We start from the raw sequence: 16,964 nt of genomic DNA, 5'->3' as shown, positions 1-16,964 counted from the left end.
GTAGTGCACGCTCTTTCAGTCAATTAGTGCACTAAGAATACATATATATATATATATATATATATATATATATATATATATATATATATATATATATATATATATATATATATATATATATACATACACATACACAGCCTGGCCCCCGGTCAATTTTTTTTAACCCAATGCGGCCCCTGAGTCAAAAAGTTTGGGGGCACCTGGTCTAAACCTTTCACTTGTGAATTTCTTACCAATCACAAACATTAGCAGCACTAGCATAGCTGTGTTAGCCACATGCTAACACCACACTCACATTTTAACAACAAGGTCACGCTAGGTTAGCCTGTTAGCTTATAAAACAACTACTTGATCAAACTTCCATCCCCCATGTTGTGAGTGGATAGTAGGCGGAGCTTTTAAGGTGTGTAGCGAAGCCTGCTTTTCTTTTCTTTTTTCCCCAGACAGTTGGCAGACCCTTAATGCTTTTTTAGGGTGTGTAGCAAAGCCCCTTTTTAAAAAAATTTTTTTACAGACTGTCACGAGTTGGCAGACTTTATTTTAAGACGTGTAGTGAGGCCTGTAATGCTGGAAAAGAAGAGGCGCTGTGACCATGTGACCTGTGTTCCCCAGGGAGCGTATGAAGCTGCCCTTCATGACGGAGCAGTGCGAGCAGATGCTGAAGATCTGCAACGAGTTTGTGCGTCTGGAAGTTTCCTACGACGAGTATCTGTGCATGAAGGTGCTGCTGCTGCTCAGCACAGGTGAGACCTCGCTCAAGGACGCGTCTGAGGTGGTCTTAAGAGTCCCACCGCGTAGCAACTGACGGGCCAAAGGATGCACTTAGAACAAGGCGACTTTTTCACGCCAGCTATTTGCATGCTGCTCCTTCAGGGAGGAGACTCTATCAGGTCAGCACAAGTTAGGTCGGAGCTGGTTCAGTCTGTCTCTGCTCAGCTGCTGCAGGCAATATTTAATTGGATTTATGACTTTCAACACGCTTAATATCGCTCCAATGGATGGATGAGCTTTTTCACTCATTCACTTCATTGACAGTTAAAGGTTAATGAACAATTGAAAACATTGTAGATACATTTTTATTACAAGCACTATTCTTTTATTATTGCCTTTTGTTCGGATGAATATTAAATACCATTCCATAATGTTTTTTTCATCCAAGATACCATATTTTTTTTAATAAATGTTTTTCAACAAATATCTTATTTATATATGAAAGCCAAAACATTAAAAATTGTTAAAAAAAATAGCAAAGATGGTATTTTTAAAAAACTTTTTCCAATGATGCTTTTACTTATGAATGAAATACATTATTTTTACAGACTGATGGATAGTTGGAAAAGCTCAGGCTGCATTTGGGATGTGTAGCAAAGCCTTTTTTTTTTTAACAGACCTGCAAATAGTTGGCCGAGCCCTTTGCTATTTTTTTATTTATTTTTTTAGCAAAGCCTATTTTGTTTGTGGTTAATTTGCAGGCTCCCAGCTTTTTTTTTTTTTTAGGATGTTTAGCAAAACCAGTTTTTTTTACCAGACTATTAAAAGAAAATGTTTCTCTATTGAATTGAAGAAATACAATTTTCTTTCCCCGTTTTTAGTCATTAAAAAAACAATTCTCACAATTATCTTAGTACAGGTCTGAAAAAATTAATACCTAAAACGTTAAAAATATGATTTCTTTAAACATTGTGAATTTTAAAAAGTGCTACAGATGGTATTTTGAATGAAGTTTAGAAAAGAAAAATGTTGAGTACATTTGGGAAATGGTTAAGTTAATTCTATTTTGGAACTAGTTCAAAGAACTCGTTTTTTTTAATAGCACAGGTAAAATGGTTAAAAATAGCATAGCTTGTATTTTTTCAAAACTTTTTCTAAAACTGAAAAAAAAAAAAAGAAAAGTTTTTAATATCAAAACGGAGAAAAAGCAGCAAAATTATCACTTTAGGTGAAATAAATGAGTGATGTCATTTTACAAGTTGTAATTTTAATGAATGCATTTTTAAACAGATTATTAAAAGCATTCGTTTACAGTATTTTCTTCTTTTAGGAAAGTTGTAATTATGAGGGAAATAAATTAGAATTAATTTAATATGAGAGCTGTCATTTTACGCAATATTTCTGCATTTTGTTTTAACACAAAAACAGACATTAAATAAACATTTATCATTATTATTTTTCAAGGTTATTACGCAATATTTCTGCATTTTGTTTTAACACAAAAACAGACATTAAATAAACATTTACATTTTATTTTTCAAGGTTATTTTTTTTAAGAAATAGAATAGATTAAATTATGACAGCGGTCATTTTAAAAAAACAACTACAAAAACCTTGAAAAAAAAACCAAAATGTCATGAAAAATATATTTATTAAAAATTAATATCACAGCCCTGCAGTAACATGCTTGTTGTTTTCTTGAAGTTCCTAAAGATGGGCTGAAGAGTCAGGCGGTGTTCGACGAGATCAGGATGACGTACATCAAAGAATTAGGGAAAGCCATCGTTAAGCGAGAGGAGAACACCAGTCAGAACTGGCAGCGCTTCTACCAGCTGACCAAACTACTGGACTCCATGCAGGAGGTGAGACACACGTGGTCTACATCAGGGGGGTCAGACTCCTTTTCATTGAGGGCCACATCGCAGTTATGGTTGCCCTCAGAGGGCCGAGTTTAACAATGAGTAATATATGAATGTACTGAACATGTACATTAACAATATTTTTTTTTTTACATACGCTGCAAAAAAATATTCAAATTTTACTTTAAAAACTGGCAGCTCAGTCACCAGAATTTTACAGTAAAAGCAGTGGGTTTTAGAGAGCTGCCAGGTTTTTTGGGGGGGGAAAAAACGTACCAAAGGTGATTTTACGGTAAAAAACACAAGTCGGTGGAGTTTAGCTGTAAAATTGATTGTCAATTTTACAGTCTACAATCTGATTGATAAGTTGTTCGGAAATCATAAGTTAAGCAGATATTTAAGTGAAGTATTTATCTTTATTTTAACAAAAAATATTTTTTGGAATACTTAATATAATATTTTGACTTTGATAAAAAAGGGACAAGCAGTAGAAAATGGGTGAATGGATAATATTGAATTTTAAAATATATGCAATTGCATGCAGTACATGATTTTTAATGTCAAAAGAGAAAGAGCAAATATATTTAGTAAGACAAGATTAAGCACTTTATAAACACATTATTTACAGGCTTTCACGGGCCACATAAAATAATGTGGCGGGCCAGATTTGGCCCCCGGGCCTTGAGTTTGACACCTGTGGTCTACATAATAGTAACACCATACAATGAAGAGAAACATATTTGTCTAAAACAGTCAAATGTGATCTAATGATTCAAATCAGTTAAATATTTTGTATGAAAACATCATGACAAGCTATACAAAAGAAATGTGATATTTTTAAATAAAACCCTTTCAAAGAAATCCTTCACTAAAAACAGTCCAATCAAGTATAATGCAATTGTGTTATAATCAATAACATTCAAACATTATTGTGTAATCTTGGAAAAAGATTTTTTAAGAAAAACAAATCAAGGAGTTAGAATGACAGCATGTGTGTTTATTGTGGGGACAAACTTTTTCCTTTCCGGGAAACATATTCTTTAAAACAAAATCAAGGAAGAAAAAGCCAACAATAATCTTCAGTATCATTATTGCAAAAATGACAAAAGATATTTGTTGGTCATGGCCAATAATGCACGTGTGTGTGTGTGTGTGTGTGTGTGTGTGTGTGTGTGTGTGTGTGTGTGTGTGTGTGTGTGTGTGTGTGTGTGTGTGTGTGTGTGTGTGTGCGTGCGTGCGTGCGTGCGTGCGTGCGTGCGTGCGTGCGTGCGTGCGTGCGTGCGTGCGTGCGTGCGTGCGTGCGTGCGTGCGTGCGTGCGTGCGTGCGTGCGTGCGTGTTCTGGCAATGCTTACTTAATGGGGACATCGCTCTGTTTACACAGTCACCTTTAGGGGACCTCTGACGGTATGGGGACAAAAAAACAGGTCCCCTAAAGGAGAACCTTTTTAAATGATAGTCAGATCCATTCTATATGCTTCTATATACAGTCTGGTAGTTGGAGTGGCAGACAACTTCATTACTGCTAAATAGCAGTTTTCAGTAATGTCACAGAAGATGCAGGATTTGCTTTAACATTTAAATGGTGAAACTTCCTATAGGAGGACAGCTGTATTCTGAGGATCATGTCATATTTCATTTGAACTTTTTTATTTTATTTTATTTATTTTTTAATGGTCCTTAATAGTCACGTACAAATTTGTGTGAATTTTGCAAAATTATTTAAATTTGGTCCCCATGAACCATATTGACTCTTTTCCCCAGTAAGAATGATCAGCACATGACTTCATCAATCCAGAGATTTCAAGACGTGTATGAGCTAACTGGGCAGTGGCCATTTTACATCATTTTTTTTTTAATGCCTCCACAACTTGTAGAAATGGTGGTCCCCACAAGTGATGATCAAAAACTTGGTCCCCATTCCAAATGATAAGATGTGTGTGTGTTGCAGATGGTGGAGGGCCTGCTGCAGATCTGCTTCTACACGTTTGTGAATAAAACCCTGAGTGTGGAATTCCCCGAGATGCTGGTGGAGATCATCACCAACCAGATCCCCAAAGTGAAAGACGGCAGCGTCAAGCAGCTCTTCTTTCATCAGAAGTGACCGCCTCCAAGTCTACAAACACGCCTTAAAACAAAAACCATGCCTGTCTTTTGCTAAAATGTACGCGGGCCGCTTCACACCTGATGATTAGTAATATTAGTATTGGCATCGGATGGACCGCCGCCCGCCAGAAGCCCCGCCTCCTCATGCACTCAGGTTGACGAGGACAAGCGCTTGTCATGTGTGGTCCTCAAGAGGACATCTTTCTGCCAGCGCCCTCTTCCTCTGCTTACTAACTAACCATCACGTCGTGACGCTCAAGTGTATCCAAGTCGCCCACCTGCTCCGCTCCACGCCCTCGGAATGTACTCGCCACCTCCCCCTCACAATTGTCCTCCTTGTTTGTGGTAGGACGAACGAGTGCCTTTCAGCTCCTTACACATTTGATCGGTAGTATTATTGTACACCTTCATTATTGTCAGTATTAACACCTTCATTATTGTCAATATTAACCTTCATTAGCAGAGAGGAGCGCTCGGTCAGCTGTTCCCGCTGGAAACAAAAAACATGTCACATGACTCAAAGTCGACATATTGTCCAAGTTATGCAATTTTACAAAGAAAAAGTTTAGACATTTAAGGCGGAAAGTAAAAAAAAAAAAAACATGAATATATGCTACGAAAGTATTTTACGAGAGAACACCAAAGTCGGGATTTAACGAGAAATAGTTTTTTCCTCACAAAAATGACGTACCGTATTTTTCAGAGTATAAGTCGCACCGGCCGAAAATGCATAATAAAGAAGGAAAAAAACATATATACGTCGCACTGGAGTATAAGTCGCATTTTTTGGGGACATTTATTTGATAAAACCCAACACCAAGAATAGACATTTGAAAGGCAATTTAAAATAAATAAAGAATAGTGAACAACAGGCTGAATAAGTGTACGTTATATGACGCTTAAATAACCAACTGAGAACGTGCCTGGTATGTTAACGTAACATATTATGGTAAGAGTCATTCAAATAACTAGAACATATAGAACATGCTATACGTTTACCAAACAATCTGTCACTCCTAATCGCTAAATCCCATGAAATCTTATACGTCTAGTCTCTTACGTGAATGAGCTAAATAATATTATTTGATATTTTACGGGTAATGTGTTAATAATTTCACACATAAGTCGCACCCCCGGCCAAACTATGAAAAAAAACTGCGACTTATAGTCCGAAAAATACGGTAATCGTAAATCACAAGATTTATAACAATATTCTGAATGTAGTTTATTTTTATACTGGAAAAAAATGTCCCGATATTCCGATAAGAATTTAGATTTATGAAGAACACGCGAAGGAGTAATCGTACGATATTTAGACAAACTCTACGAGAGAAATTGTCGACTTGCAAGACCCAAGTTTGGTGAAAAAATGTCACAAGAATAATACGATATTTCAAAGCTGACTATCCTTCATGAAAAATCCAAATATCGCAACGAATTTACGTCTATTTGGTCGTAACTTTATCGCAACGGCCGCAAGTTGTATTTTATATTCCAACAAAAAATTATATTTTCCGGCACATATTAAACAATTTTATTTTTTTCCTGTGGTAAAATTTTAGTAAAACGTCTTTTTGTTTCTCATAAACGACTTAGATTACCAATGTAGATTTATTTTGAAATATTTGTCGTCCTCACGCCGCTAACCTTGAGTTCAAAGTTACCGTTTATTGAATAGAGAATTTGACGTTAAAACATATCTTTATTACGTAACGTGTGTCACATGACATGAAGAAACCCTTTAATCAAGTCGACTTCAAAATAAACAGATGAATATATATATTTATATATATATTTATTTTTGCTTTCGTTTTGTAACGTGGAGGAAAACAAGGAGGAACCCCCATAGAGCAGATCATACCTTCAGCTTTTTAAAGGAATTGATCATCTTTTAAAACGCTATCAAAGCTCAGGCTCGGTCACTGCAGGTCGGAAATCATTTAGTGTGTTTATGAAAAGCAGCTTCAGAGAAAACTGATGGAAGCTTCTAGCACTTCTTCAGATGCACAAAACAACGTTTGCGGCTCTTTTATCAACATTTTGCATACTAATGGTAAAAAAAAAAAAAACAGTGATTAAGAAAAGAAAAAAAGGGCCCTGCCTCTTGCTTACTTTATTTTATGTGGAGCGCATTGATTTTCTGTGCTTCAAGCGCTTAATGGCAGTTTACCAGGTAGTGGGCGTTACCATGGCGATGGGTCATCATGGTGATGGGCCTCAGAGTTTTTTATTCAAATCAGCTTCGCGTTGACTCTTGCATTTATTTTAGTGTGTGGTGCAGCTTCACAAAACCAGCGTGGACATGATGATGTAATGTCCAACAAGTGTACATAGGGGGCGCCAACATACGCGGTGCAATGCAAATAGCTTTTATTCATGTCAATTGTCTTTTTTTTCTTCTTTTTTTTTTTGAAAAACGTGAAAAAAAAGTAAGGGGACGTTTGTGTTTTTAACAACGCTCTTTGCCAGTGCGTCCAATTCTCTATTTTAGGGGGAGAAACAAAAGAATTGTTTGTGACGAACATAAAACATTAAAAAAGATAATGACATTGTATTTGTAGCCCTGCAAAAATGTCTGAAGGTTATTTTCTTTCATAGTTAAGGAAAAATCCTGTTTTTTTGTTGTTTTTTTTAAATAAAATAGTCATAGTCAGTCTGGTTTTGACAAAAAAAAAGAAAAAGTGCAGTCACTTCCTGTGTTTTTTTTTATTTGTTTTTTTTTACCGAAGTCAAGATTTTATGAGTCGAGTAAATTCATGATTTTACAAAACAAACATCGTAATTTCAAGCAGCAAAAGGTGTTGTGAGGAAATTTAAAAAAGTTCTAACGCTCTGAATTTTATAAATGCAAAAAAAGTCTTTTTATTTTTTTTTAAGCAAGTGGGAGGAGAATATAACTCAAGACATTTTTTGAAGGGCTGCTTGATAAGTTTCTGCGTTATGAAGAAAAACTGTTTTTCCCCTCCTTCAATGAAAATGAGGGATGAGCCTGGAAACTCACAGCAGTCGCACACTGCTGTGGGACGGCACTGCAGCCGTTTTGAAGATTTCCCATTTCATCCTTACAAGGTTTCATTTAAAAAGGGTACCAAACCAGCTTTTCAAAATAAAACGTACCGGCAAGAAGCATTGTTACTGCTTTTTCAGCCGAATGCTGGCCAGACCAGAGCCATGATACAAATCCACATTTCAGAATCAGGACCTGTGCTTTTTGGAGATTGTTAAATAAGAAAACTATTTTTTAAATAGGAAATATTTTACAGCGTGGAGTAAATATGTGATCCAACTTTGATTGTATTTTATTTTTGCGTTGGTGAGTGAGTGTGTGTGGAACATGTTGGTCTTGTGACGTGGACGCCATTGGGGGAGCTGTGGGGTGTCCTTGAGGTTTTATTTAGAGTGACCAAAGCTGAGCGAGGAGACGATGAAAACATGTTTAAAAATCTAGTAAGTATTCAGTAGCACTTAACATCTTATTTTGAAAGCTATCTTTTGTAAATGTCCATGCTTTGGATTCCTTCTATATGAAATATGCCCCCCCTCCACCCCCCCATCCAAAAAATAAATGTTGCACTGTTGTAAATCTACTAGAGCCAGAAAAAAACTGCACTACGCTAAGGAAAAAGAAAAAACTGGTGGTTAAAATCTATTTTGTATAATAAAATGTAATTTTAAGGGCAGATCAAGTTTGTCTGGTTTTCATGGAAGTCTTTTGTTGGTTTTGATTGTCATTTGATGTAAAAACAAACTTGTGTTGTTTGGAGCGAGGCGGTAAAAAGACTTTATGACGACGTCGTGAGTTCTTACACCTCCTCTGTTCTCTGCGTGGATATTTTCACCTTTTCATTCGATGTTGAATTATCTGTCGGCGTCTGCTTGACGGGGAAGAAGTGATTTGAGGTGTACTACAAAATAAAGTCCACTCTTTTTTCCAAACAGTTTCCCTGAAAATAAACCCACTCGAAATAACGAGTATTTCTATTTTTTTAAGCTTTATAACAGGCCAGAGCAATTATTTTAGGGAAAAAAAGTGTTTCTGGGGGCCGGAATATATTTATTTTTAAGAACACTAATACAAAACCTCACAATAATGTCTGAATGCTACAAACGTTATGACAGACCGCCTTAAATGGAATGGAATTTTATTTTTTTTTACTGAATGAGACACCCAGAATGTACATGAAAATAAAGAATGTGGGATTTACAATATTAACTATGAACGATAAAACACTGAATATTGACAACATATGAACGTCACACCCCCTCTCCATCCACATCATTTACAATTAGGGATGTCTGATAATATCGGCCTGCCGATATTATCGGCCGATAAATGCGTTAAAATGTAATATCGGAAATTATCGGTATTGGTTGTTTTTTTTAATCGGTATCTTTTTTTTTTTTCTTTTTTTTTAAATTAAATCAACATAAAAAACACAAGATACACTTACAATTAATGCACCAACCCAAAAAACCTCCCTCCTCATTCACACAAAAGGGTTGTTACTTTCTGTTATTACTATTCTGGTTCCTACATTATATATCAATATCAATACAGTCTGCAGGGATACAGTCCGTAAGCACACATGATTGTGCGTGCTGCTGGTCCACTAATAGTACTAACCTTTAACAGTTAATGTTACTCATTTTCATTAATTACTAGTTTCTATGTAACTGTTTTTATATTGTTTTACTTTCTTTTTTATTCAAGAAAATGTTTTTAATTTATTTATCTTATTTTATTTTATAATTTTTTTTTAAAAAGTACCTTATCTTCACCATACCTGGTTGTCCAAATTAGACATAATAATGTGTTAATTCCACGACTGTATATATCGGTTGATATCGGTATCGGTAATTAAAGAGTTGGACAATATCGGAATATCGGATATCGGCAAAAAGCCATTATCGGACACCCCTATTTACAATCAAGCGAAACGCAACAAACACAGCGAAATATGAACGGAAAGGGTGCGAAAAAACCCCACCTACAATCTGATATATCACTAAGCTTTAGAACTTGGTTGTAAAAATCTCTTTCCGCGTCTGTCCCTGACACCCACATTTCAGGCTGGCCGCTCTGGAAACGCTCCCCACCCACACTGCTTGGTGCCTCGTCTGAGCTGCTGTGACTTAGATTACCATAGTAACTAATTAGATTACCATAGTAACTAATTAGATTACCATAGTAACTAATTAGATTAGATGTCATAAAAGTTAGTTTGCTACCAATACAAATATAAAAATGTCATGTTTGGAAAAACAAAGGTGTGTAATGAAGTACAAAGGCAAACAAAACACCTCACTTCTGTCTCATTAATTAAAAAAGTAGTCTTAGTTCACATTTGACGTTTTGTCTTTTAGGTGATGGACCTTTGCAGAGCAGCTTCTTAATTTGCGACATTGTCTGTTGTTTAAGATTGATGGTGTTATCCTGATGGAAGTGTTTCTGCCACAAAATAAATACGACTAGTAATGACAAAGACTTATTGCAATAAAGTTGTAAATAATAAAGGTTGATATTTTATCGTAAATATAAGTTACTTGAAATATCCCTGTGGTACACTACTAAGAATAATGTGCTTTATTTATGTAGACATATTCAGTTGGCAATATATGAATTCAACTTTAATTTTTTATTTTATTTTTATTATTTCAAATGTGTGAAGTTAAAAATGTTCCTCAAGTTGATTTAAAAAAATCCATATTATTACTAAAAGTTGAAATGTTCTTTATATATTTATCAAAATACTGAGTTGTCAATATTTTAATTAAACTAACATTTTTTATAATTATTTCAAATTGGTAAAATGTTTTTTTCTCCCAAGTGGTATAAATAAATCAATATATAAATTTGAATAATAACTAACATTTTTTATAATTATTTCAAATTTGTAAACATTTTTTTTTTCTCCAAGTGGAATTAAAAAATCAATAAATACATTTAAATAATGTTAGTAGTTGCTTTTTAGCGAAATAATCAGTTGACAATACTTTAATTAAACTTTACAAATTCGAAATGATAAAAATAGCTAAGAATTTGACTTATTTTTTTAATATAAATGTTTTCCTCCAAGTTGAATAAAACAATCCTCAATATTACTCATTTAAATAATGTTAAGTGTAAATTTTCTTTAAGATTTTTAGTTGTCAATTTTTTTAGTTATACTTTGAAAATTAACTTACAGTTTGAAGATTTATAAAATTATTCCAAATTGCGTAATACGTCATTATTATAGTTTAAGCATGCTATATTTATAAAAAATATTCAGTTGACATTATTTTAAATACATTTTAAAAATTACCTACAATTTTGGTCGTTCTATAATTATTTCAAAATCTTTCCTCAAGTAGAATTTAAAAAAATCAATATTAGTTATAATTTGCCAAATGTCAATATTTTAAACATGCTTTATTAGACAAAATATTCAGCTGCCAATATTTTATTAAACTTAAAAAGATTAAACATAAATTCTTGACTATTCTTATAACTATTTCAAATTTTAAAAGTTAAAAAAAATGTCTCCAAGTGGAATAAAAAAAATATATCAGTAATAATTTGAATAATATTGTGAATAGGGCAAAGGTGCTTTGTTTATCAAATATTCAGTTGTCAATATTTTAAGTAAACTTAAATTAAGAAGTTTTGCACTATTTTTTTTATAAATTATTTAAAATTTGAAAATGTTTGACTTTTTGTTCAAGTTGAATAAAAATATGTCACAGAAAACACTAGAAAGAAGGAAAAGCAAGCCTTCTGTATTTAGGGATCTTTATTAATCAATAAATCATACAAATTTCAGTGTGCAAATATAATATTGGTTTGTGTCATACCGCACACATTTTGATCTGGTCTGTTGTGCAATGGGAAAAAGCTCAGAGAAAGTGTGATAAAAAGATGAAAACCATGTATCCCACAAGGCATCATATATATTTAAGAAGTGACCCCCCCCCCCCCCCCCCCCACGCAGCTCTTCCAATCTTGACTGTCAATTGTTCCACGTGCTTGTCTGGAATTGCTCACATTTTTTCAAGACGGAAAAAAAAAAAGACGGGCAGAGAAGACTGACCTTTGGCTGATCTTTGGTGACAAGGTCACCTGACGCTGCTCTGCCCTGAGTGATGCCTATTGCCTCAGACCTCATCCGGGTTCCAAAACTCCAATGTGGATTAGTGTCTACTTTCTGAGGGAAGATGTTGGAAGTCAGTGCAGTTTAAAGAAGACAGGAACACAAGCTGACATAACAGTACGATCCCCCCCCCACCCACACACACTCACACACACACACACTCTCTCACACACTCTCTCACACACTCTCTCACTCACTCACACACACACACTCACCCACACACACACACTCTCACACACACTCTCTCACACACTCTCTCACTCACTCACACACACACACTCACACACACACACACACTCTCACACACACTCTCTCACTCACTCACACACACACTCAAGGCTCATTACATCTTCACAAGGACTTTGGAAGCCACCCGATTGAATCCAATAAGAGCTGGACCCAAAGAGGAGCCGTAAGTTTGTTTAGTTCCTTCCAGTGCAACTCCAGGATGGCGTGTCAAAGTCCCGCTCATGTGTACACTCCACTGAAAACTGCTCCACGTCTCCTTTGCAGACTAGTTGTGGTCGTAGTCCAGTCCAGTGTGGTCCCTGCACTATAAAAACTCCACGTAGTTTTCAGGTATTAGTCCTATTCGCCCGTCCAACGTTCCTTCCAGCCAGCCGGGCTCTCTGGAGACATGAACTGCACACCAGGAGAAGAAGAGTGTGAACATTAGCACCAATTATATTATCAGGAGAAGAATAGTATGAATATTAGCACCAATTATATCATCAGGAGAAGAATAGTATGAATATTAGCACCAATTATATTATCAGGAGAAGAATAGTATGAATATTAGCACCAATTATATCATCAGGAAAAGAATAGTATGAATATTAGCACCAATTATATCATCAGGAGAAGAATAGTATGAATATTAGCACCAATTATGTCATCAGGAAAAGAATAGTATGAATATTAGCACCAAATATATCATCAGGAAAAGAATAGTATGAATATTAGCACCAATTATATCATCAGGAGAAGAATAGTATGAATATTAGCACCAATTATATCATCAGGAGAAGAATAGTATGAATATTAGCACCAATTATATCATCAGGAAAAGAATAGTATGAATATTAGCACCAATTATGTCATCAGGAGAAGAATAGTATGAATATTAGCACCAATTATATCATCAGGAGAAGAATAGTATGAATATTAGCACCAATTATATCATCAGGAGAAGAATAGTATGAATATTAGCACCAATTAGATCATCAGGAGAAGAATAGTATGAATATTAGCACCAATTATATCATCAGGAGAAGAATAGTATGAATATTAGCACCAATTATAGCATCAGGAGAAGAATAGTATGAATATTAGCACCAATTAGATCATCAGGAGAAGAATAGTATGAATATTAGCACCAATTATATCATCAGGAAAAGAATAGTATGAATATTAGCACCAATTATATCATCAGGAAAAGAATAGTATGAATATTAGCACCAATTATATCATCAGGAAAAGAATAGTATGAATATTAGCACCAATTATATCATCAGGAGAAGAATAGTATGAATATTAGCACCAATTATATCATCAGGAGAAGAATAGTATGAATATTAGCACCAATTATATCATCAGGAGAAGAATAGTATGAATATTAGCACCAATTATATCATCAGGAGAAGAATAGTATGAATATTAGCACCAATTATATCATCAGGAAAAGAATAGTATGAATATTAGCACCAATTATGTCATCAGGAGAAGAATAGTATGAATATTAGCACCAATTATATCATCAGGAGAAGAATAGTATGAATATTAGCACCAATTATATCATCAGGAGAAGAATAGTATGAATATTAGCACCAATTAGATCATCAGGAGAAGAATAGTATGAATATTAGCACCAATTATATCATCAGGAAAAGAATAGTATGAATATTAGCACCAATTATATCATCAGGAAAAGAATAGTATGAATATTAGCACCAATTATATCATCAGGAAAAGAATAGTATGAATATTAGCACCAATTATATCATCAGGAGAAGAATAGTATGAATATTAGCACCAATTATATCATCAGGAGAAGAATAGTATGAATATTAGCACCAATTATATCATCAGGAAAAGAATAGTATGAATATTAGCACCAATTATATCATCAGGAAAAGAATAGTATGAATATTAGCACCAATTATATCATCAGGAGAAGAATAGTATGAATATTAGCACCAATTATATCATCAGGAGTAGAGTTTGAATATTAGCACCAATTATATCATCAGGAGTAGAGTTTGAATATTAGCACCAATTATATCATTAGGAGTAGAGTTTGAATATTAGCACCAATTATATGAGAAGGAGTATTAGCACCAATTATATAATCAGGAGAAGGAGTATTAGCACCAATTATATCATCAGGAGAAGAGGAGTATGAATATTAGCACAAATTATATGATCAGGAGAAGAAGAGTATGAATATTAGCACCAATTATAACATCAGGAGTAGAGTTTGAATATTAGCACCAATTATATAATCAGGAGTAGAGTTTGAATATTAGCACCAATTATATCATTAGGAGTAGAGTTTGAATATTAGCACCAATTATATGAGAAGGAGTATTAGCACCAATTATATAATCAGGAGAAGGAGTATTAGCACCAATTATATCATCAGGAGAAGAGGAGTATGAATATTAGCACAAATTATATGATCAGGAGAAGAAGAGTATGAATATTAGCACCAATTATAACATCAGGAGTAGAGTTTGAATATTAACACCAACTATATCATCAGGAGAAGAAGAGTGTGAATACTAGCACCAATTATATCTTTAGGAGAAGAGTTTCAATATTAGCACCAATTATATCATCAGGAGAAGAAGAGTATAAATATTAGCACCGATTATATTATCAACAGAAGAAGAATATGAATATTAGCACCAATCATATTATCAGGAGAAGAAGAGTATGGATATTAGCATTAATTATATTATCAGGAGAATAAGGGAATGAATATTAGCACCAATTATATCATCGGGAGAAGAGTTTTAATATTAGCACCAATTATATAATCAGGAGATGGAGTATTAGCACCAATAACATAATCAGGAAAACGGAGTATTAGCACCAGTTATATCATCAGGAGAAGAATAGTATAAATATTAGCACCGATTATATTATCAGCAGAAGAAGAATATGAATATTAGCACCAATCATATTATCAGGAGAATAAAAGTATGAACATTAGCACCAACTGTATTATCAGGAGAATAAGAGAATGAATATTAGCACCAATTATGTCATCGGGAGAAGAAGCGTTATAATAGTAGCACCAATTATATAATCAGGAGAAGGAGTATTAGCACCAATTATATCATCAGGAGAAGGAGTATTAGCACCAATTATATAATCAGGAGAAGGAGTACTAGCACCAATTATATCATCAGGAGAAGGAGTATTAGCACCAATTATATCATCAGGAGAAGGAGTATTAGCACCAATTATATAATCAGGAGAAGGAGTATTAGCACCAATTATATAATCAGGAGAAGGAGTATTAGCACCAATTATATCATCAGGAGAAGGAGTATTAGCACCAATTATATCATCAGGAGAAGGAGTATTAGCACCAATTATATCATCAGGAGAAGGAGTATTAGCACCAATTATATCATCAGGAGAAGGAGTATTAGCACCAATTATATCATCAGGAGAAGGAGTATTAGCACCAATTATATAATCAGGAGAAGGAGTATTAGCACCAATTATATAATCAGGAGAAGGAGTATTAGCACCAATTATATCATCAGGAGAAGGAGTATTAGCACCAATTATATCATCAGGAGAAGGAGTATTAGCACCAATCAGATTATTGAGGAGCAACTGTGTGAGAAGAAGTAGAAGGTGTGCATCACCGTTGTCGAAGATGGTTCCAGCGATGAAGGACAGCTCAGAGTCGTGCTCGGCCTTGCAGGCGTACAACGCTCGCGCTCGCCTGCCTGACATGCTGCACAGCAAGGACAGCCAGCATGAAACATAGATCAGGACCAGGTTTTTACCTTGGGTTGGTGTCAAGAGGTTCTATCAAGGGTTGGGGTTTTACCGACATTGAGGGTATTTACTGGGTTTTAAGTTTAAGGGTTACATAAAGTTAGAGTTGGGGGTTTCCATAGAGTTTTACCCGGGGTCAGGATTAGGCGTTTACCGAGAGTTAGGGTTTCACCTAAGGTTAAGATTTTCTCTTGGGTTGGTGTCAGGGGTTTCCCTCAAATCAGGGGTTTCTCAAAGATTAGGATTAGAGGTTTACTTTGGGTTAGAGTCAGGTTTTGCTTTTTTATCTTGGGTTACCGAGGGTCATCATTAGTGTTGGGGTTTTACCTAAGGTTTAGGTTGGGTTTACAGTTAGGATTAGGTTTAATGTTAAGTGATGCGATCTGGATCCTTTCTAAAATAAGGATTGTTGTTAAGGTCAGCATTGGTGTCAACATTGGGGTAAAATTCAGGTTTTTGTTTTTTATCTAGAATAAGCGTTTTTCCGAGCTCTTCACTGGGGTTAATTTTAGCTGTGGTCAGGATTAAGGGTTTGAATAGAATTAGGGTGGGGTTTCCCCAAGGGTGAGGGTTTTCGAAAGAGTTAGGATTAGCGTCTCCCTAGAGTCAGGGTTTAATATAGGGTTAGGATTTTAACCAGGGTTTGATCAGGTTGTATAATATTAAGCATTTACCTAAAGTTAGTGTTTTATCTAGTGTTAAGATTTTCTACAGGGTTAGGATTAGGGTTTCCCTTTGGGTTAGGGTCAGAGTTTTGTTTGGTTTGGTGTTAAGTGTTGGAAGTAAGATCTTAGCTAAGGTCCTGGGGAGAGTCTGTGCATTGGTGACAACTTTGGGGTTAGGGTCATGTTTTTTTCTTATCTAGGGTTAGAGTTTTACCTAGATCCAGGGTTTTCTATAGAGTTAACAGAGTCTACATAGTCAGGTCTTAAAATAGGGTTTTACCTTGGGTTAGGATTTTATCCAGGGTTAGGTAGGGTTTTTTCCTGGTTTAGGATTTGGTTAAGGGTTGGGGGTTTTTTTTAGACTTTGAATTAAAGTTTCCTTTGAGTCAAGGTGTTCTACAGGGTTAAGATTAGAGTTTCCTCTGGGTAGGGTTAGGATTTTATTCAATACTAGGAATATGGTTTCCCCCGTTGGTCA

At 34.9% G+C, this 16,964-nt stretch overlaps 2 protein-coding genes across 9 annotated transcripts in view; one reads left to right on the top strand and one right to left on the bottom strand.

The window, feature by feature from the left end:
- The window catches only part of LOC133650954 (glucocorticoid receptor-like), a 216,504-nt gene extending 209,206 nt beyond the window's left edge, over positions 1–7,298 (top strand). For all 6 annotated transcript variants that reach the window (XM_062048764.1, XM_062048763.1, XM_062048762.1 and 3 more), the window contains 3 exons: positions 613–743; positions 2,416–2,573; positions 4,520–7,298. In XM_062048764.1, the coding sequence (XP_061904748.1) occupies positions 613–743; positions 2,416–2,573; positions 4,520–4,672 (442 nt within the window). In that variant the 3' untranslated portion in view covers positions 4,673–7,298. The remainder of the gene's footprint in view (positions 1–612; positions 744–2,415; positions 2,574–4,519) is intronic.
- Positions 7,299–11,634: 4,336 nt separating this feature from the next.
- LOC133650953 (rho GTPase-activating protein 26-like) overlaps positions 11,635–16,964 on the bottom strand; it is a 155,146-nt gene continuing 149,816 nt past the window's right edge. For 2 of the 3 annotated variants that reach the window (XM_062048758.1, XM_062048759.1), the window contains exons 24-25: positions 15,686–15,777; positions 11,635–12,446 (exon numbers count right to left, since the gene is read on the bottom strand). In XM_062048758.1, the coding sequence (XP_061904742.1) occupies positions 12,358–12,446; positions 15,686–15,777 (181 nt within the window). In that variant the 3' untranslated portion in view covers positions 11,635–12,357. The remainder of the gene's footprint in view (positions 12,447–15,685; positions 15,778–16,964) is intronic. The other variant, XM_062048760.1, reaches the window with a different exon arrangement.

The sequence above is a fragment of the Entelurus aequoreus genome, linkage group LG05 (assembly GCF_033978785.1).
Source record: "Entelurus aequoreus isolate RoL-2023_Sb linkage group LG05, RoL_Eaeq_v1.1, whole genome shotgun sequence".
In the NCBI taxonomy this organism is placed as follows: Eukaryota; Metazoa; Chordata; class Actinopteri; order Syngnathiformes; family Syngnathidae; genus Entelurus; species Entelurus aequoreus.
The sequence above is the reverse complement of the archived record's forward strand: the minus strand, read 5'-3'. Positions and strand labels throughout refer to the sequence as shown.